The 21,589-nt window shown below is 37.6% G+C and overlaps 1 protein-coding gene across 2 annotated transcripts in view; it reads right to left on the bottom strand.

The window, feature by feature from the left end:
* The window catches only part of LOC141994242 (connector enhancer of kinase suppressor of ras 2-like), a 530,195-nt gene extending 509,613 nt beyond the window's left edge, over window positions 1–20,582 (bottom strand). For both annotated transcript variants that reach the window (XM_074964467.1, XM_074964466.1), the window contains exon 1: window positions 20,389–20,582. In XM_074964467.1, coding sequence (XP_074820568.1) covers window positions 20,389–20,455 — 67 coding nt within the window. In that variant the 5' untranslated portion in view covers window positions 20,456–20,582. The remainder of the gene's footprint in view (window positions 1–20,388) is intronic.
* Between the last annotated feature and the right edge of the window lie 1,007 nt (window positions 20,583–21,589).

Raw genomic sequence — 21,589 nt, forward strand, 5'->3', positions numbered from 1 at the left:
ATTCCCAACCCATATGGTTATACCAGATGTCTCAACCTTTGTTAGCTAATCAAATTTCTCCCTTCATATGGACCATTTTATAGTACTAAATAATAATCAAGATCATTATTTTAATTTTCATCAATCAAAATCTTGACATAGCAGAATAGGTGAATAAATATACTCCAGATTTCTCCTTTATTTAGTGATCTGTAAGTGTATACAGAAATATTTCCTTTTATCCTGAAGACATTATTTCCACAATGAAGCTATTGTCAGAGAGACAGCCCTTCTAATTTCCTGAAGCAGTTTCCATGTACTCTGGGATGGTGATGGTGATTCAGTTCTTGTGCAAGTGCCAGAAATGAAATTTTGATAATTTTCATGTAGTGCCAGTTGTAGTGGTATTTCTGTTACCAGTTGCCATTCCCCCATTTTTACTCTGAATCCCTGTCCCCCTTTTCTGTTATTGTTACTATCTATATAATAAGATTCCAGGAATGTCACTCTGTATCACTCTGAAGCCTAAAATGTCTGTTGAGTCAGTGTGAAGTGAGGGAAACAGCTACAAGCATGACTGAGAGCTCTTTTTGTTCAGCATATCACCCAGTTCAGTCATCACTGGGCCTTGTGAGAACTAGATGGAATGTTGGAGTGCAAAGATTCTGTGGCAGTTGGAATGTGATAGTTGATCAGAGAAGGTGGGAGTATCAGCTCTGTAGGGTAATAAAGAGGTGGTTGTGCCTCCAGCCAGGGGGCAGCTCTGTGCACAAATTTAAGGAAACGTACAAACACCAGTGTTGCTCACTACAGCACAGTGCATGGAAACAAGAGCCCCCTACATGGCTTGACTGCCACTCTGTCCCTGAGTATGTATTTACAAAAGAAAACAACCTAGCAGCCAGCAGGATGATGATAATAGTTGTACATTCACATAGACCTTTTCATTTCCAAGGATCTCAAAAGGTTTTAAAACCTTTTATTAAAAATCTACACAAGAATAACTTTATCCTCAACTGAAATGCAGCCAACTCTGGGCTGAAATGTGACAGCTGTTTAACAGGAGACAGCAACACAATGCAGCCTCTGAGAACAGGAGTGCAAACTACCTTTTCCAGCTGAAAAGGAGGTGAAAATTTAGGGAAGCACAAAGAGTAGGAATTTGATGAGAGCACAAATATTAACATCATTTTCTAGTAAGAGTTCTTGTGTGCTGTTTATGACAGCATACTATTAGAACCATGATTTTAGGTCATTTAAATGAGATTGCACTTTCAGCAACACAAAGACTGTGCTGAGGTGTTGGTTTAGTATGTACTCAGAGGGTAAACTGTCACCGACTGCATCATCAATACAACTCTCTAAAGCACCTACAGTGATCACCATTATATTTACCCGAAGTTACCACTACTTCAAGATTAATGCATTTCCACTTTATTATATAAGACTTAAGCAAAACAGTGCTGACACCAAACATTAACATCTGTATATAAGCTACTAGCATCTGTTTCACTTTTTTAAAACAACAATGCCTTTTGCAATGACATGCCTCCTGTTCAAATGTTATCAGCAATTACACCTGCATTTACCCCTAACTATATTCAATTACTACTTCTTCCTAAACTGGGATTCCTAGAATATTTTGCATTGCTCATGTTAACATCCTGCCAAGCTGAAACAGTTTATTGAGTTTTAGAACAGAATCAACTAGTTAAAATACAAAAGCTGAAAGCATAAATTGCACAGAGGCAAAACAGAAGATAAATACTCCAAACAAGAATACCTTTCATCCAGTCTGACACTTGTTTGGACATTCACTTGCTAGCAGGTTCCATAACAACAGCCGTCATTAGATCACTTTATCATTCACATCAAAAGCAGAAAATCTATCACAGCATGGCTGGGCTGCATTGTAAATTCTCTCATCTCAAAGGCAAGATAAGGCTTTGTCCCTCCAGGTTTCTCCTAATTACACTGCTTAATCAGTTCTACCAGCTCATCCATGGCACAGAGCCTGTAACATATACTGAATCTTCTGAATCAAGACTGATATACTACATATTCCCCAATTTTTACACATGCATAACTATCTACTCACTAGGTTGATGATCAGAGACCAAGTCCAACTAACTGTATGCAAGCCTCAGTGTTGTGAGCTTGATCTCAATTAGTTCTAAAATTTTCTATCACCATGGAAAATTTGATAACAGATTGTCTTGGTTTCCTGCTAGTTTACTGTACAAGTGCGATTGACTGTCACTCAGATTGCAGGCAAGATAGATGATGATGCATGCATAATCTTTATAAGTACAATAGAAGTAAGAATCTCAGATAATGCGCATCTCTCAGGAATGATACCGACAAAGATTGTCAATGCTTAGAAGCAGTGTTTCTCAAATGCCGCCTCCGTGGCCATCTGAGGCCACTAGGGGCTTTTCTTGTGGCCACAGCTTCTAGGGCGGTGTTGGGGGGGCAGGGTGGAGAAGCAAAGCAGAGTTAACAAACATACAAATAACACTTTTCACAGAAACTTCCTCGCTAGCAAGTCTATAAAAAGCAACCCAAAAAGCAAAAGAAACAACAACAAAAAGACAAGAACATGCAAAACATATTATTTGTTTCTATTCTGTTTAGGTCCAGTAAAGAATAGAGACAACTGTACATTATTTTTTATTATTGATTCTGCAATAAAAACCTATATTAATAAATTACAATGATTTGGACATGTATACGTGCATATTTATTTGTTTTCCCTAAAGTTAATTAAGTATTTTAGGAAAAATTGTCAGAGCGGCCACCAGCAAGAGTTGGTGGCTGCACTCTGAGGCCACCAAAAAATTTCTTGTGAAACACCTGGCCTAGAGCATACCAAATGGACCTCAAAGGGGGTTCTCAAATACACACACAACATTAATTGACTTCAATGGAAGTCAGACGAATTCGTCCGAGGGCAGAATTTGGCCTTATAAACTTGCAAATTAAGTTTTTACAGAGTAAAATTACCTATAGGAAATAAAAAGTGGTATGCCTTGACCTTCAGGCTGAAACAAAGTAAACTAAGGTTACCTATATGGTCTCCTCCTTATTTTTAGTATGTAACTTAGAAACCCTGATTAGTTTGCAGCCTACAGAGTTGGTATCTGCAGAGCTAGCTTTAATATGTTTTCATTGAACCTACAGGATAATATATGCCATTTATTATGCTATTTATTGATACTGAAAGAGATGTGGCTCTCTCAGCTCGGAGAGTATCAAGTAATGCAAGAAAGACAACAAATGGTAAAACAAATACCCCTATACAGTGAGGCTGGGAACATCCTCTGTTTCTTTGGGGAAAACAACAGAATTTGATTTCATCCTGTAAACTTCTACCAGATATTAAGGGGAGTTTCTACTCTTACTTAACACCAGTAGCGCTAGTAGAATAACTCCTAATTTACAGAAGTCTAAATGAAATCCGAGTTGGACCTCAAATCTGGGATTTAAAACATTGATGCTGAGAAAGAATTTATGCCAAGAGAGAGCGACACGCATTCACTGCAGCTATTAATGACTAAAACCCAGCAAAATATCATGTATCAAACATGTCTTTCCATGGGGACTGCACCTTGTTGTGGTGGGAATGTTCATGTGCTCCAAAGACCCTGAGAACTATGCCTATAGTCATTTTTCAAAGAAGTTATAGAAACACAACAAGTTAGCCCTTCTGAGAAACAGCAGGCCAAAGTAATGGACTCTGTCTCAGCAGGAATGATGTATCTTTGTGCAAGCAATCAGGTCAAGGCTGAGAAGATCTTTGCTGAAGGTAAAACAAACTATAAAAGTAGGTTTCTGGAACATTAGAACAATGGCTGCAATGACAAAAGCTTTGCAGGAGGTGAAAGAAATGGATTAATGTAATCTTGAAATCCTTGGAGTAAGCAGAAGTCAGTGGGCCAGGAGTTGATAAAAATATATTCATAAATGAAAATAAAGTGATAACATATTCGAGGAGGCGAAATGGTTACCACTGAAAGGGAGTAGCATTAATTATGATTTCCAAAGCTGAAAAAACACTTTGAGAGCCAATTAACAGCCAACTGCTCCAAGCTAGGTTTTAAACATAATACATGAAAATGACAATTATACAGTGTTATGCACCAAAAGACAACTCTGGTGATGAAATCAAAGATCAGTTTTACAATTGCCTACAAACTCTGCTTGACAATATTCCCGATCATGATGTTTTCTTAATAATGGGGGGGACTCATGGCCAAGATTGGGGATGACAACAATGGAATGGAGAAAGCAATGGGCAAGTATGGCATTGGTTCCCAAAATCAGAACTGTGAAACACTGTAGATTCATCGTGATTCACTGGAACATCTTGAAGTGTTATGGTATTCCAGTAGAAATAATTAACTTTACCAAGGCTTTAATTGTGCAAACTGCACCTTGATATAAAGTAAACACAGACTAGAATGAACCGTTTAATATAATACTGATGCATTCTCTCACCCCTCCTGTTGGGCATTGATATTTACTTCATTGACAAGTGAACAAGAACAAGTGTAGATGAATACAACATAAGCATCACGGAGCTTAACATACTAGAAGCTTTTGATTTTGCTGATGACATAGCTCTTCTGAATGATCACTCAAACAACATGCAAGCAAAGACTGAAAGACTGTTCAGCATTGCACAGAAGACAGGCTTCGTAAGTTATTTAAAAAAAAAAAAAAAAAAAAAAGCTAGCTAATGAAAACTCCAGCAACTCCTAACCCACGTTTTAGGTGGAAGGCAAAGAAATACAGGAGGTGTGTCAATTCACATACTCTGGCACTAATATGCACACCAATAGGGATATCCATAAGAAAATAATTTTACAAATAATGTTGTAGCTACCTCCACCAACTTAAACAAAATTTGATCGTCAAAAATCTACAGCTTAAAAACTAAACTATGAAACTTCAACTCAAATGTTATTTCCACTTTAATATTGGCTGTGAAAGCTGAAAATCCATCAAAGATATAGATATATGTCTAAATGCTTTCACAAGCAAACACAACATTAAAATTCTACATTTTAAATTGAATGAATTTATAAAAAATGCTGAGATTTATCAGAGTTCAACTTCTTATCTCTAAAATTATCCAGAAAAGAAGATGGGAATATCTGAGATACATGTTAAGAATGAAGCCAGAATGTCTGCCATGGCAGATGTGCCACATTGGGTAGCTGGAGGAACACATAAAAGGAGCTGACCAAAATAATCTCTCTACTGAGCAGTACTTAGAGAGGGAAAACTTCTGGTACTTAACAATAAAGAGATCATGCAAAGAGTGACCCAGGATAGACAGGGATAGTAGAGTTTGATTTGTGTCCTAAGCAACATTTGACATCATGAAGATTCAGAGATTCAAATAAAACACTTCTACCAAACAAATTATTATTTCAGCAATTTAGTCACTAGTTAAAGCATTCTCTACTTGCTGAAAGCTAATTATGATGAGTTGGACATTTACATTGTACTATGAAAAAAATATTGATGTTGATGAATGCCCAAAAATAATTTTCTATACGTCATAAAATTATAAAAGCAAGAGATGGAAAAGACAAATTAGAATATCTAATCTATCTCCCTGTCAATGCAGGATGGTTTCCTTTACTAGTGTTTTGTCCAACCAAAGATCCAAGTGGTGCGGTTTCTATCACTTCCCTTGGAAAACTGTTCCACAATTTGATATATCTCATTGGCATTCAGTCAACATAGTCCCTTTCCACTACTCATAATCATGTATCTTTACCCTCAGTATTTACTTTATTTAGACATTTGTAAACTAGTGACAGGTAACTTCTTAATCATTGTTCATCCAAACTCTGTATAATTAGCTTTTAAATTTTTCCTTATAGGACAGTTCCTCTAGTCCTTGATCACTTATAATTTGCCAATTTGTTTCTAGATTCTTATAGAAAGAAATTATTACATTCCTGCCCTGTGATTCCATGTATCTGCACATTAATACCAAAATACATGTTTGCAGACATATTCAACTGCAAACTCATTGTTGCTCATTGTCATTCTTAGGTCAGCAGAATTTTTCCTTTCCACTGAGTAAATATTTTTCAGACTGAAGAATTTTAGAAGGGACCTCAAGAAGTATCTAGTTCATACCCTCATACTGAGGTAGGATTAAGTATAACTAGACCATTCCTGACAGGTATTTGTCTAACCTGTTCTTACAAACCTTTAGTGATGAGGATCCCACAACCTCTCTAGGTAACTTGTTCCAGCTTAATTATCCTTAGAGTTAGAACGTTTTCCCTAATATCTAACTTAAACCCTCCCTTACTGAAACTAAGCCAATTACTTCTTGTCCTGCCTCTACTGGAGATGGAGAACAACTGATCACTGTCCTCTTTATGGCAGCCTGTTACATATGCGAAGATTGCTATGTTCTCTCTCCCTCCCCCACCAGTTTTCTCTAAGCATGGCCAGCTCTTTCAACCTTTCATCATAGGTCATGTTTTCTTAATCTCTTATCATTTTTGTTGCTCTCCTCTGGACTCTTTCCAGTTTGTGCTCAAAACTGGACACAGTATTCCAGCTGCTTTTTATTAATGAGAATGTAACTTTGGTATTTTCTGTCAATGTTTCTAATTTCTCTTGGTCCTTTTGTATTATTGCAGTTGGTGAATTTTTAATATCTTCCCATTGCAACTTACTCACTAGATTTCTTCATTTCCCAAAAATTGCTTTCTTGAAATATAATACCTATGAATTGCTATAGTCAGTGATCCCATTCCTTACTATTCAGAATTCAAGTAGCTCACGGTTTCAAGCTTCCCATTATTCTCACTTTCTCTATTAGTTCTCCTTACCAGTGAATAGAAAATCTAAGATGGCTTCTCCTCTACTTGTATATTGTACATGTTCTTTCTGAGTCATAAAATTGTCTTGTGAATAACTAAGGAGTTTTTCAATGTAACCCAGCTGAAATCTGAACAGGTAAAATTCCCCCACAGTGGCCTATGACTTAGGGTACCCTGAAGATTAGCTCAGGGATGTTCTGTTCCCACTCTCCTATGCAGGGTAATCCATAGAAGATGCCTATATGTGTTTTTCCTGTTCTGTATTCTATTGAGCCACATGCCCACTGCCACACATTCCTGCCTACTCTCAGGGGTGCACAAATAGACACCAATGGTGAAACCTAGCCCCAATGAAGTCAATGGCAAATCTCCCATTGCTTTCAATGGGGCCAGATTTAGACCCCATGGAGCAGAAGTCAGACACATCATTAATATCCACAGTGATTTGTAGCACAGTCGGTGAGGCTGTGCTACAAATACATCACAAAGTTGGCAAAGCTTCACAATGGAGGCCCTTGGAATCCAAAAACAGGTGGTGGTTTCAGCCCACTCTAATGAATTTTGATGCTATAGAAATAACAGCCCAGATGCAAATTTATTTGTATAAAAATAATTTTCATTTAATCAGTCATTTGTGAGATACAGAACTATCAATGGTTTGCCAAGCACGAGAGCAAAACTTGCTGATAATGTCATTTAAAATGAATGAGTTTTGCAGACTGCTAATGCTTAATATGAATGTCTTTTTTCTCTTTTTTTTTAAAAAACAAAATGTTTTGTGATAGCTAAGATATTTGCATCTGAAAGATAGATAGCAGGGCACAGCAGCTGAGCTTTGTGTTATTTAGATTGTATCAAATGAATTTCATACTCAAGTGAATGTAAAGTTTATATGGTGGTAATAATTGTCATGCAAGGCAAGAGCCTGGCTGGAGAACATTAGAGAGACAGGAAAGGATCTTGTTAGTCTTACTTTACTTCTTTTCTGCCTTGATCTCACTGAATTTGCTTGCTCATCTCTCCTCATTCCTTATCTCTCTCTAGTTCTTTTGGTGGTACCAGAATGCTGCATATCTGCAAACCATTAGAGCACTCCACTCACCTGGAAACACAAGGCCAGAGTACTAAACAAAGCAAGGACTAGTCTCTGAATTCATGCTCAATTCCCACCTGATCAAGAAATAAGGGCAAGAAACAGACTGGCTGAGAATAGCCTGAATAAGCAACAGAGGACAGGAGAAGCTGGGAGGAGATATGGTGAGGGTAATGAAGTGGGAGATATGTGGCATACTTCTGCTTCAAGTGGTAATTGTGGCAGGTCTAGTATAATATTGGAGGCTGCAGGCTGACGGCCACTATTGCCCGTTAGAGTTCACTTTTTTTTAACCCAAATGGAAAATAGTTTTCTGAATAACTAAAAAGAGAATGGGCCAAATTCATCGCTAGTGTAACTGCAGTTGATTTCAGTTGCATTACAGGGGAAATAGATTCTGCCCATGATTTGTAAGTATGAAAAAATTAAAGTTTTTTAGTTGTACAAGTGTAGAGAACTCCACAATGGATGCTACCCTCTTTTCTCTGTATCACCAGCTTCTCTGTAATGGCCACATACTGCTCATTTTTTGTCTGAGCAAAGACTGCTTTACAGTAGAACATCCTTATATTTTTTAGCTTAAGGCTACCCAATGAGCCATAATGGTTCCATAACCAGTCTCTTAGTATTTTGAGTAAGTTAGCTGCTTTAACAGTTGTTCAAGGTGACTGCTTTTCTACTTTCAGACTCAGAAAATTGTTTTTTTTCTCCCTGCCCAAAGTTGTTCACAAATTTTTATTACAGAAGTGATTCTCAAACTTTCGTACTGGTGACCCCTTTCACGTAGCAAGCCTCTGAGTGCGACCCCCCTTATAAATTAAAAACACTTATATATAACACCATTATAAATATTGGAGGCAAAGTGGGGTTTGGGGTGGAGGCTGACAGTTCGTGATCCCCCATGTAATAACCTCGTGACCCCCTCAGAGGTCCTAACCCCCAGTTTGAGAACCCCTGTGTTACAGTGAAATGCATAATATAAAGGAGGTATTTATAATTGATTTCAGTAGAATTGAAAGTCTGAATGCCATACCTTCTCATAAAACACATCTGTATAATGAAAATCCTTATGGAAACAGAGGCAGAGATATGGGGAAATAATGGTCTAGAATGAATTTGGTCCTTTCCCTCTACCTGCAGCCTGAGTGGTTAACTGCCTACATATGTACGCTCTAACTAGCCACTGTAAGTCTGGGCAGTGGTAACCACTGATCTGACTGAGGAACAGAAAATACTTTTTGTTTCTTTAGAGGATTACATTGCCAATCCTCAATTTCTCTCAAGATATGTAATAATAGCCAGTGGATCTATCCTGTCAGAAAGACATCTGTTATCAGGGTTATTTCATCACCTTTAAGACATCAGATAATGGACTAGCTTTAGGATGGGTGCTGTGGAGTAGTACACATGGAAGAAATTGCCCAAATTTAGATTTGAGGGATTGGATTACACCATGGAAAAGATGCCAAACCTTGTTCATCTGAGAGAAAAAGGAATATGGTGGAACTGCATCTGTGGTCATAGTCTGAGAATCCTTGGAAGTACATCTACGTGGTCCTTTCAAGGATGACGCATAATTGAAGTGGTGAGAGATCTGTTGAAATGGTCAACTGCTAATAAGCAATAATGGACCTCAGTTTTGCCTCTTATTATTATGAGGCTGATTGCAGTGTGTCACACCCAACCAGCACAGTACCATTCAGTGAAAAGTAAGCTTTGTGCAGACAATGAAACTAGCTTAGAGGTCTTCAACAGGAAGATAATTGGTACATAATTTGCACTTTCTGCAGTGAAGAGGGCCATATAAGAATCTAGATAGATAGTTATCTTCACAAAAGACAACTCCTGCCACTACAAAGGAGTCTTCAACATTTCTAATGGTTGGATGACATTCATGTACCTATTTTTGATATACTGGAACTACAGAGGATGACACAGGTATCACAACAATGAGCAGATGTAAAATGGTACAAGAATGGCAAGGAGATTTTGATGGACTCGTAGAAACACCTATTACACGTTTATAAGAATAATAAACTAAAAATTCAAGAGTTTAAAAGCCAGAATTTGTGAATGAGTCAAAATTCAAAGATGGCCAATACACTGCTGCCATGTGAAATTCATAAGCACAACACTTTGAGCTAAATGCTTCTTTTTATGTTTTTACACATCTTAAAGCAAAAAATAATAAGTCAAGAGGAAGGCAAAGCCAAGCAGAACAATTTCCAGGCAGGAATCCTGACCTGGCTTCACCTCTGAGTGACCAGAATCTCCTTTCCCAGAATAACATCCCTGTGACTCCCCAAACCTACAAGAAATTAGCCAATCCCCAGATGATATTAAGAGTGAAAGAGGCAGATCTCTCCACGGTGCACAGAAGACTAGAGTAAAGGCTGTTCTGTCTATGAGTCTGAATCTATTCCGTAAAGTCACTGTACAATGAGTTTTCATTTCAATAAACCATTCACAGAATAGCTAGGAAGTGCTATATCTCTTTTAAAACTCATACTTATTAGAAAGCAGTTGGTTGAGAATTTAAATAGAAAACCACATCAAGCATTGTATTGGCTTCTGGATGCACCTGTGGGGAACTGATTAATCAGGAATAATTTTATTTTGGTACATCACTGTAGCACTTCACAAACATAGCCTTACAATTTGTCACACTCTCTTTATCCTGTACTATTGCTCATGGAAGCCCCATCTTTGCACACCTGGAACAAAGAAAAGTCTCAGACTTAATTAAAAAGCTGAAACTTCAGAAGAGATATTTAATAGCTGTGAACAGAACTTCAGGTCCCACTCCTGCAGGCTCCGTAGGTCAGGGGTCATTAACAAGACTGGAGTTAGAAGGGAACATTGTTAATACTATTTCTTATCTTTGAATTTTTTTGCTGTTAGGTTCAGTGTGGTGTTGAATTACCCAGCAAGATACCTCAGGCCAAATTCTAAGATTATTCAGTTTTACTCCCAAACTGGCATATATTGGTACTGAAAAGCGGTGTTTATTGTGCACAGCCATGTCTTATGCACAAGCATCAAATATCCCCTATCACTGCACATGGAGATTGATTATTTCTGTCAGGAGAAGGTACATAAAGCTTTCACTTGGGTTAAGACATTTACATGCCAAGCCACGTGGATCATACACCATGAACCAGAGTCTATGTACCTGAAAAATACTGTGAGGGTCTACTCCTGAGGATGAATTGGAGACAACTTCTCCATGAGATCTGAGGTAGTCAGAATTGCCTCACACTCCCTTATTTGTTCAGGGCTTTTCTGGCATGCACATTGGTACAAATGCCACTCAGAATGGAGTTCTCCTGTAGAGCATCTTGTTTCTAATACTGACTTACAAACCAAGTAACCAGAAATACTGTACTATTAAACTATAAAAGCACCCACTTTCTCTTACACCTCCTCCTCTGAGAATCAGACTGTTATAAACCTATTCTAAAAATAACTGTCAGGTGTTACATGTAGATTCTGAATGTTACTGTACCTCTGCCAATCTCATTCCTGCCAAAACATTCTCCCACCCAGTTGTAAAGAAAGGAACAGAATCTGTTAGTGACTCAGAGTCATGGGTTAGAGGGGGAAGATAGTGTCTCTAACACTATGCCGATGAAAGCGCGTTAGTGTGATACTCTCATTCTCTACCACTCTATATGCCAGATAGCAGTGTATGCTACTGTGGATCCCTCTGTACTTCCTTGAGTATGAGCTGCCTTATTTAGTATGATTTTCAAGGTCCAAGTTTGAATTCTGAACCCAATTTCTCCACCTAAAGTAACAGTGCAACAGGGAGAGGTGCAGAGGGGTGGCCTTTTAGGACTCTGCTGTACTATCCAAAGTGACCAAAATTGTAAGGAAGGAGATGTATCATGTATAACATGAGTCATGTGCGGGGTAAGATTACAGAGCGAAAAACAAGTTCTTCTAGAGATGCATGCTAATCATGGATCTGGCTGCCTATTCAGATGTCTGTTCAGATTCCAAACAATGGACAGATATTTTTAATTATAGATAATAACCTACTAAAAGTGAGTAACATTTGGCAACTGTTAATAGAGGCATATTCCATCAACTCATACTCCTCTCTGCAGACAGTCGCATTTTACTGTAAATAATCTGAATTTATGTTTTACAAAATGAGGAAATTAGAGAATTTAGCAGTAAATCTGCCGGTACTGTTTAGGGAGCATTTAATTTGCTAGTGCTACATTTCTTTATGTTTACATTTCTTTAGTGCAAATTTACAGTTTGCTCTGGGGAGGTACACAAACCAGTTTCTATTTTCTAGGTCCTAGAAAAAAATGGTGGTGTGATATAGGTGCAGAAACATCTCAACAACATGGAAAATTGCTCTGAATTTAAACATGGATGCAGCACTAAGAATGCCCCAGTCAGTCTTGAATGATCCGCTTGTCACGACTCAGAGGGAAGGATAGTGCAGAATGTGGCTGTGTGTTCTTAGGGAAGGTGGAGAGGGGAGGAGGGGATTCAGTCGACCAGCTGTTTTGCTGTCTCACTGCCTGCCTGCTGTTATATAGACTTGAATTCAAAGTGATGCTTTTAATATTTAAAGCCTTGAATATACTGGGTCTTAATTATCTTGTCAGTCTTCTGACACACTCTGTACCATCTTGCCCTTTTAGATTAAAAGGAACAGGGCTTTTGGTCACAGGGTTAGTAGGAGTAGAATGGGTATATTTTTGTTTCTGTTGCTCAGTATCTGCAGAGAATGCCCTGCCTTCTGATATCAGAAAGGCTGTCATTTTAGCTTCTTATAACAAGACATTAAGAGTTTATTTCTTAAGGCATTTAGCACAGTGTATTGATTTTGCTTTTGAATATTTTCTCCATGATTTTGTTAGGCTTTAACTGGAGTTTTAAGTAGTCTCAATGCTATGTGTAGTATCTATTCATGTACAGTACCAATGATGAATAAGCACCATGCATATATATATATATATATATATATATATATATATATATATATATATATATATATATATTTAGTGCTCTAATTTCTATTTAATACAGAATACCAATGTTTTCAATCTCCTGAGAGTAAAATGTTACAAAACCATTACATATCTCTCTGACATTTTGGCCAATGACTTTTAGACACACTGAAAACCAAAAATTAAACAGAAAAATTTAGAAGAGGGAGAATTAAAATACATTGATGTTCCTCAGACCACCCCACCCATTTTTATTCATCCTGGAGGGATAACTCACTTACCTGCACATCAAAAATTCTCTGGGGAAAACATTTCAAGACTTCTTTTCCTAAGGAGCTGTGGGCTGAATTTCCAGATTATAGTCTCAAAATTTTATTAATCTGGATTGTTTTATATTTTCTCCTCCTCAGGCTGTTCCCCCCATCATCCAGCTATTTCAAACTGAGTGCCTTGCCACTGCATTTGGGAATGTCCTTTCATACTGACATTCTGGAAGGAAAGACCATGAAAGATCTGGTTTGGGCCTGGCATTTTATGTATTAAGGATGAAGTTCATACATGTGCAGAGGGCCAGCACAAGGCCTAGTCTGAGGGATTAGGTGGTGCATAGTCGTAGGGCTGGCCCTTTGTCCAAGATTGAATTTCACCTTAAATCCCACCTTCTTGTCGCAATATAAAGTTAATAATCCTTTTTCTTTGATGGGTGAAAATTTAGTTCTCAGCAGTTTTGCCCATAGTCCCTACCACTTTCTATTATGATCTTGGGCTTGACCCTCAGACTCCTGCATCCCCTTTTCACTTTCTACTATTCAATCCCCTAGTTCTGTCAACAGGAGGGTGGAGGGATTTCCACTGGAGGATAAACCTAGTCCTCAAATCATAATAGATATTGCTTTTCTTTAATTATCTTACCTGATTCTGATTCTTAAACAACTGTCAAAAACTTCTGTAGGTGTGTTGTAGGAAATAATCCTGCACTGGTAAAGGTCAATTTAGGTGATATATTGGGTATTTTCCATCTTCATTACTATGATTTGTAATTCTGTGACGGTATTCTATAACCCAGGGCAGGTAGTCCCAATCAGTGCCTACACCTACTGTATATATAGGACAACCATCTGTACTCTTCAGCTTCTCCCATTCAGTAAACCAATTCTTAAAAAAGAGAAGGCATTTGTGCTTTGGTTCAATTCACTGATAATCAGAAACTCTACTTTAATTGTTCTACGAAAACGAAGAATTTAGCAATGAGGCCAGATTACTCATCAGAGTCTTGTATTTATAGTGACCAACCCTTGCTGTGATTTCACTATAATAATATTTTTAAAAACTTACTGTTACGATTGGCAAGAAAACATAGGGATCCTTAGCAACATTTACTGGATTAGTTGTTGCAGAAGGATTATTGCCAAAAATCATTAGATGCAGTTTTAAACCAGTTTTTAAACCACCCGGATCAGCGGGTAGTGATCAATCTATCAGGGATCAATTTATCGTGTCTCATCTAGACGCGATAAATCGATCCCCGAATCGACGCCTGTTCTCCACCTCAGCAGGAGGAGTAAGCGGAGTCGATGGGGGAGCCGCCGTGGTTGACTCGCTGCCGTGAGGATGGCCAGGTAAGTTGAACTAAGATACTTCGACTTCAGCTACGCAAATAGCGTATCTGAAGTTGCGTATCTTAGTTCAAACCCCCACCCCACCCCCCAGTGTAGCCCAGGCCTTAGGAGGAGTCAGAGAGGAATTTTGGACAGTTCTGGCTCAACTCAAATTTTTCCAATGATGAGTCAGAAATTGAAATGGGGAAATAGTGGGACTTGGTTATCCCAGAGGTTCCTTGGGAGTCATAACAATAAATTGATTGATTGTTTCACTTTTGGAATTGGTGAGCCTGCAAGGGCAATGATGAGACACTTATTTTAGTTTCTGCTTGAAAATCCAGCACTAATTCTAAGGAAGTCTGTGCTTGTGGGTGCTCCCTTCTTTTCCAGATCTGTTTGTCTACAGGATGAATTGAAGAATGGGGTGAACCCCACATTTTTGTAAATAATATGTGCACCAAAGTTATATACTCAAGTTTCAGATTGTGTTTCTTGAAGTAGAGTTCTTGAAATATGGGATTTAGTGGGGAAAGGCTAAGTATCATCCAGCTCAGTGCATGCAAGGCTGCTTTTGTGACAGATCATAATATTTAGCAGAGTACCTCCAATATGCTTTAAGATTTTACATATTGCATTTGGTAAATGTGGGAGGCTCACTGTTTCTGACATGTTACTACAAGCAGGTAGTGATTTAATGAAAAGCAAAAAGACTGAAAAGGGGTTTGCCAGATCCCTGTGTGATGTGAATGTTAACAAGCACAGTCACGTCATCAGCATCCCTGCTCTTCACCCCTCCCTCCCATCTTTCCTCTCTCTTTTATGAGCCAGCTTGAAATCAGGGAATTACATGCTAAGGAAAACCCTTCAGATAAACATATAATTATTCTGAACAGGATCAATGCAGCACAGTTAATCAGTTTACCAACTGAATTAATTTTTATTTTTTTCATGTCTGCATCTCCTGTGGAGAATGGAGAAATTCAAGATTTAAGGAAAAAAATTGGTTGCATTTGTGAAATGATATTTATATCTGAGCAGTCATTATGAAAGAAACCTCTAGTGCAGGCTGTTTTGGCAGACAAACGTTACTTTCAATCAGCAGGACTTTGAATAACTGACTCCATGTGAAGTTATTGCTAAAGGTACACTTAAGAAATAGCTGATTTCCTATTTTAATTTCCAGCTGTTTAATAACATCCCATTCTCCTCAGAGCCTCAACTATTTGTGTTTTTATTTTATGAAAACAGTGGATTGTTGTGTAGAAGCTTCAATTTATTTGTACAATATGCCAATTAGATTCAAAAACGTTTTAAAGAAACTAATGCAAACTACTTAATTCAGGAAGCACAGTAAGCCTCAGAGCTGTTATTTTAAAATCTAGGTAATAAAACCCTTTTGTATTTTATTTAAAAATTTAGAATTAAGCAGCCTGAATTTTATAGTTGTAAGTGCAATAGAGATTCAGAAGTATAACTTGGAGACACCAAAACTGTTTTCTGTACAGGGCTAGTGTCAGTCTTTCATTGTGACAGGTTTCAGAGTGGTAGCCGTGTTAGTCTGTATCAGCAAAAACAACAAGGAGTCCTTGTGGCACCTTAGAGACTAACAAATTTACTTGGGCATAAGCTTTCATGGGCTAGAACCCACTAGCCCACAAAAGCTTATGCCCAAATAAATTTGTTAGTCTCTAAGGTGCCACAAGGACTCCTCATAGTCTTTCATTGTGCTATTTACATACATCTGAAAATGGGTGATTTTTCAGTTTCGAACTGCACTTTTGATAAAATGTGGACTTGACTGCAAAGCTTCATTGGATTGTACAGTAAATAGAGATGCTGATGGTTAATAGGTTAAAATGCATTAGAAGCCTCCAGGTAGTAGCATTACATTAAGGTAAACATTAAGGTACACTTTGCCACCGAGTACTCATTTTAATATGCTCAGTTTTCACATAGCTAAACAGAAGAAAAATACATGAGAACAATTATGAAAACAAGTTGTTTAACATATTTTACATTCTACAATACTTGTGGAAAATATTTTACCCAACATTGCAACCAAAGAATTTAAATAAAATGAGGTAAAGATCACCCTCTTATATTAATGTTTTCAGTCCACAGAGATATATTATTCCAATGGAAGTATTTGCCTGTGGTAAGAAAAGGATACACATCAGGATAAATAAAGCATCAATGATTTGTGTGAGAAAAAAGAAAGTGAAATACATTTGAAATACGGAAATAATTGAATCAAGAGTAGTAGAAAAAACTCACTACAAATACCAAAAAATATTTTTTTCAAAATCACACATACCAATCCTTCTTTGAAAACACCTCTTTTTCTTTAAAGCCACTACTTCTACAATCTATTTGTTAATTCTCTCAGAATATTTTTGTGTATCCTAAAGACAAATTCAATAATACAAAGCTATCCAGAGTCCTCATTGCCAGATCCAGAACAAGCTTCAAAAATCAGTTTCTCAAATCTTTCACAGCCTTCCCTGGGTGTCCACAATGTGAAATCAAGACAGTCTGTTATTGAATCTGTTCCTAAGGAAGAATCCATGTATAAATACAAGATGCCACCTTATTATAATGCTGTTCCTGAGAGGCCATTAATTTATACATTGTAGCAAGTAATGCCTCTTAAAGGGAAGGAACAGAAGGATTGTCCTTGGGTTGGAATTCAGGGTATGGCTACCTCTTACAACAATATGACATAGAGTGAGATGCACTGTGGGTATTCAAGTGTCTCAAAATATTAACATCAATTTTGTGGCTTTCTTCCATGACCTCTCACATTACTCTGATGTTGCTGATAGCACAAATTAGTTTGCAAAATTTATTAGCTGATTTAAAAAAAAAGTTATAAAAGACACAAGTTAAAAAATGCCTCTTACTGTGGTCACCTTACTGTGAAATGTGTTGTGACTAACAACCGTTAATATTTAACACTGTTGTATTCAGTGTTGTTGTAGCCATGTTGGTCCCAGGATATTAGCGAGATAAGGTGGGTGAGGTAATATCTTCTATTGGACCAACTTCTGTTAGTGAGCAAGACAAGCTTTTGAGGTTACACAGACCCCAGACCTCAAGAAGAGCTCTGTGTAAGCTCAAAAGCTTGAATTTCTCACCCACCTTGTCTCTTTAATATTTAAATTAATTGAGAATGTATTTTAAAGGGCACGTGGGGCACATTTTTACAGGGTCTGATTACTGAACACTGTTAAAATGCTACAGTTGTAATGTGTTGCTTTCTGTAGTTGAGGTTAAATTCTACCTTCAGAACACAGTGATTTTGCTGCAAATGTCACGGAGAGATGGTGTTATAATAGGAGTAGTTACGATGTGGTTTCATGGAACTGGGAGCCAGGCTGCACTGTCCTTTTGTCCAGGAGAGGTACAATATCAGTCTGGGGTACTAGTAATAGTTAAAGTCCACATCTCGGTCCTTGTTACAAATTCTAATTTCTGGTCCTTTTTAAATAACTATATTTAAGCAAGAGGTGCAGAATATGTAACAATATAAGTAGCTAAGTTGTCTTGTCAGGTTTTGTCATGTGAGCATTTTCTGAGGTAAATCCTTCAGTTTGGGTGATTCATATGGATAAGTTATGTATCACTTGAACGCCACTAGCAGTCTGCAGCTTCATCCTGACTAATGTATTAAAATCTATTTAGCAGAATAACTATAGCTAGTGAAACTGCTACACAGCATACAAAGAAGCTACAATGCAACAGTGACAATGATGAACTCAATTGTAGTGAAGTTAGGGATTTCCAGATGATTTTGAACTAATTGTTACCATATTACATTGTCAGCTATGATATTCTATTTGTTAGAACCTTTTTCTTTGACTACATGAGGCGTTCAATAATATCTGAAGCACATATTTGCACAGGGAAAATATTAAGGTAAAATATGGTAGTGTAATATTTGTTTGGAAATAATATACGCGTAGCTTGCATTGTCTTCATGCACACAGCACTCATATTACTAAATAAAATCCCTCAGTTCTATACACATTTCAGTCATTGGTGCACTATTCTTATTTATATTTGAATTCACAAAACCAGGCAAATGTTACATGAGGATATCCCAGTGTTTCTTATGTGATATGTGACATGCAGTCTATATATAAAAATACTGGCAGTCATAGCAGGTTTTAAAATATATAAAATGTCCCCCATCAAACAGGCAATTTAATATTGGGAGACTACATGGTGAACATCTGAAAAACACATTAAAAAAAATCTCCTGTTTGTATGCACTAAAACTATTTGCTCATTGTGGTAAAAGTTGCTGATGCTACTATCATAGTCTGTTACTCAAGATGTAGTCAGATTATATCAAAAGCATGAAGAGGTGACAGGGAATATTCTGAAATGCAGCAACAAGTATTATTTAAATATTACCAGTTGTATTACATTACAATCTAACTCATAATTTTAGATACCATAACATTCTCTGTGACTTTTTAACCATTTAAATACCGGCAAAGATCTATATAATCTGGTTCTTCCTCTCACCAGCAGCAGCGTATGGTTTTAATTAATGTAATTGGGCATGGCTATCAATCATATATCGGGTGATTTCAAGATTCATCCTTGCTGACTGATTTATGATAATTAGCCTCTCAACTAGCCTGAGCTGAAGACACCTGAGAAACAAACTACATGCATTTCCATAGATGCCATCTGCCTTATGATACTGTATGGCTGTAGAGAGAGTAGGGTGTTTACAACTGTAAGATAAGTGACGAGCACTTAGCCCAGTTTCAGTTAAGTGTGAAGATATATTTCAGCATCATTAAATCAAAGCCAGTCACAGATTCATTATGAATGTGAAGGCTTTAAAGAAAACTATAGCCATCCACTTTAACCCTATAGTATATTTAAAATCCCATTACAGAAAACATATATTCACAGATACCTTAACCATAAAAATTGCACCTATTTCCCGTACATAATGGGAGAGCATTTTATAGCTGAAATTAGTTGGTCTGTGAGACCAACACCTCATTAGAAACTGTACAACTATGGTAATGTGTGTGCTATGTAAATACACTTTTTCCTAATCAGGAGAAATTTAAAACACTTATCATGAACAATTCTTCACTCTTCCATCCAAATCAATCTGTTTTCAACACAGCAGAGCACCACAAAAGAAAACATTTCACATCTTATTTCTGTGCTTATGAAACTACAAATGTGCAGGGAAATCATAATCCCTGTCAAGTTATCTTGCTGGGGAAACTCTTCTAAACTGTGCACAGACAAGCAGCCCTTCTCATTTCCTCTTGCTCTCTCCATATATGGCAAAGACTGCACTGTCCACGGTACTAGTGATTGTCAGAGAAGCTTATGCATTATACAAAACACAGAGATACTAACAAGAGTAGCCGGGAAGCCTGCACAAATCAGGATATAATAAAAGAATCAGAATTCCATAGTTCGGTCACTGGTACCTTGCTTTCTCTGTGTATCACCCTAAAAACTACACACGAGTGCTGCATACATGCACAACCACTGCATGAAGTCACCTGATATGAGCAAAACAAAGCTAATCAGGAAAAATTTAAAGACAACCAAACATAATATCATTACACTGCAATGTATAATGGAGTCTTAAGGCACAAACACTATAGTTATGCTTGCATTTATCCACAAATGCATTAGATCACTACTCAGTTCTCAGCAGAGATTCCAACAGCATGTTTTGCAGCTCATACCAGGTCTGTGTTCAGTCATAGCTCTGAGAACTGTTGTATCAAACAGCATATGGATTTTTAGAACTAAACTAACTCTTGACAAAATAAAAAATACAGAAGAAGAAATGTAAATTTCATAGAGTCAAAGCATAGATAATACATGGTAATAAATGATCGTACCTTTCATCCAATCCACTACTTGCTTGGGGGTCCACTTGCTAATAGGTTCCATAACGAGAGCCATCATCAGATCACTTTATCATTCACACCAAAATCAGAAAAAGACTGGGGAAATCTATCAGAGCATGGCCGGGATGAGAGAGCTGTAGGATTTTACAGTGCAGTCCAAAGACGAGATGATGCTTTGTCCCTCCAGGTTTCTCCTGCACTGATTCAGTAATGTATAAAATTACACTGCTTGATCAGCTCTAGCACCTCCCCCACTGCACACAGCCTGCAACACAGTGGAGCACACTGAATCAGGAAATGGTGCAGTATGTATATACTTACTTACAAAAACCTATACCCAATGATCTATTTATTAGACTGATATAAAATTATAGCGTTCTGAGAGCAATCGAGGCTCATGTTATTCCAGACTCACAGCTTTATGGAGCTTGATTCCAATCAGCTCTGGGATCTTCATAAGGGAAAATATCTCTACTGTAACTTGATAACAGATTGTCTTGGCTTTATTGTAAATATGCTGACTGTCGTTCAAATTAAAGAGAAGATAGAAATATCGTAATATCACTTGGCATCTGGCAAAATACTGAGCATCTCCATCTTTACAATACAAAATGTTGCTAGAATCTTATAATATATAATCATGTAATTCAGAATGTCAAACACAGTAGAGGGAGTCTTACCAAGGTAAAACTCACTATCTAAAGAAACATCTTTTTTCTGGCCCCATTCAGGGCCAGTACCCTTCCCCCTCTGAGTCTCTCCTTTCTATAGTGAAGGAATGCCAGCCTACCATGTTGGGGTCCGTTCTTTTCTTTTCTTTTCTTTTTTAACCATAATCCATTAATTCTAACAAAAACAGCCAAGAGGTAGCACTGGAACTATCAGTTAATTCATTTACCTTTTATTGGAGAGAGGAATAATGGTAAAGTTTTGGTACCTTTTAAAAAGGATAAAGGTAAGAGGTCTCAATCATGGATTCACCTCACTCAGATGTGCTAAATGGTGCTTCTCAGGCCCTTTGTATCTGTAGCGGGGCAGTCACCCTGCTCCGTTGTGGAAGGGATTAAAAACAGCCCTGGGAATGGACTGCCTAGGGGAGCCAGTCAGGAGTGGCCTTCAGGCAGCCAATCAGGGCTGGGCTGGGAGTATAAGAAGGCCTAAGGGAGGAGCTGGGTCAGAGTCTCTCTCCAAC

Source organism: Natator depressus, chromosome 9, assembly GCF_965152275.1.
Source record: "Natator depressus isolate rNatDep1 chromosome 9, rNatDep2.hap1, whole genome shotgun sequence".
NCBI classification, from domain to species: domain Eukaryota; kingdom Metazoa; phylum Chordata; order Testudines; family Cheloniidae; genus Natator; species Natator depressus.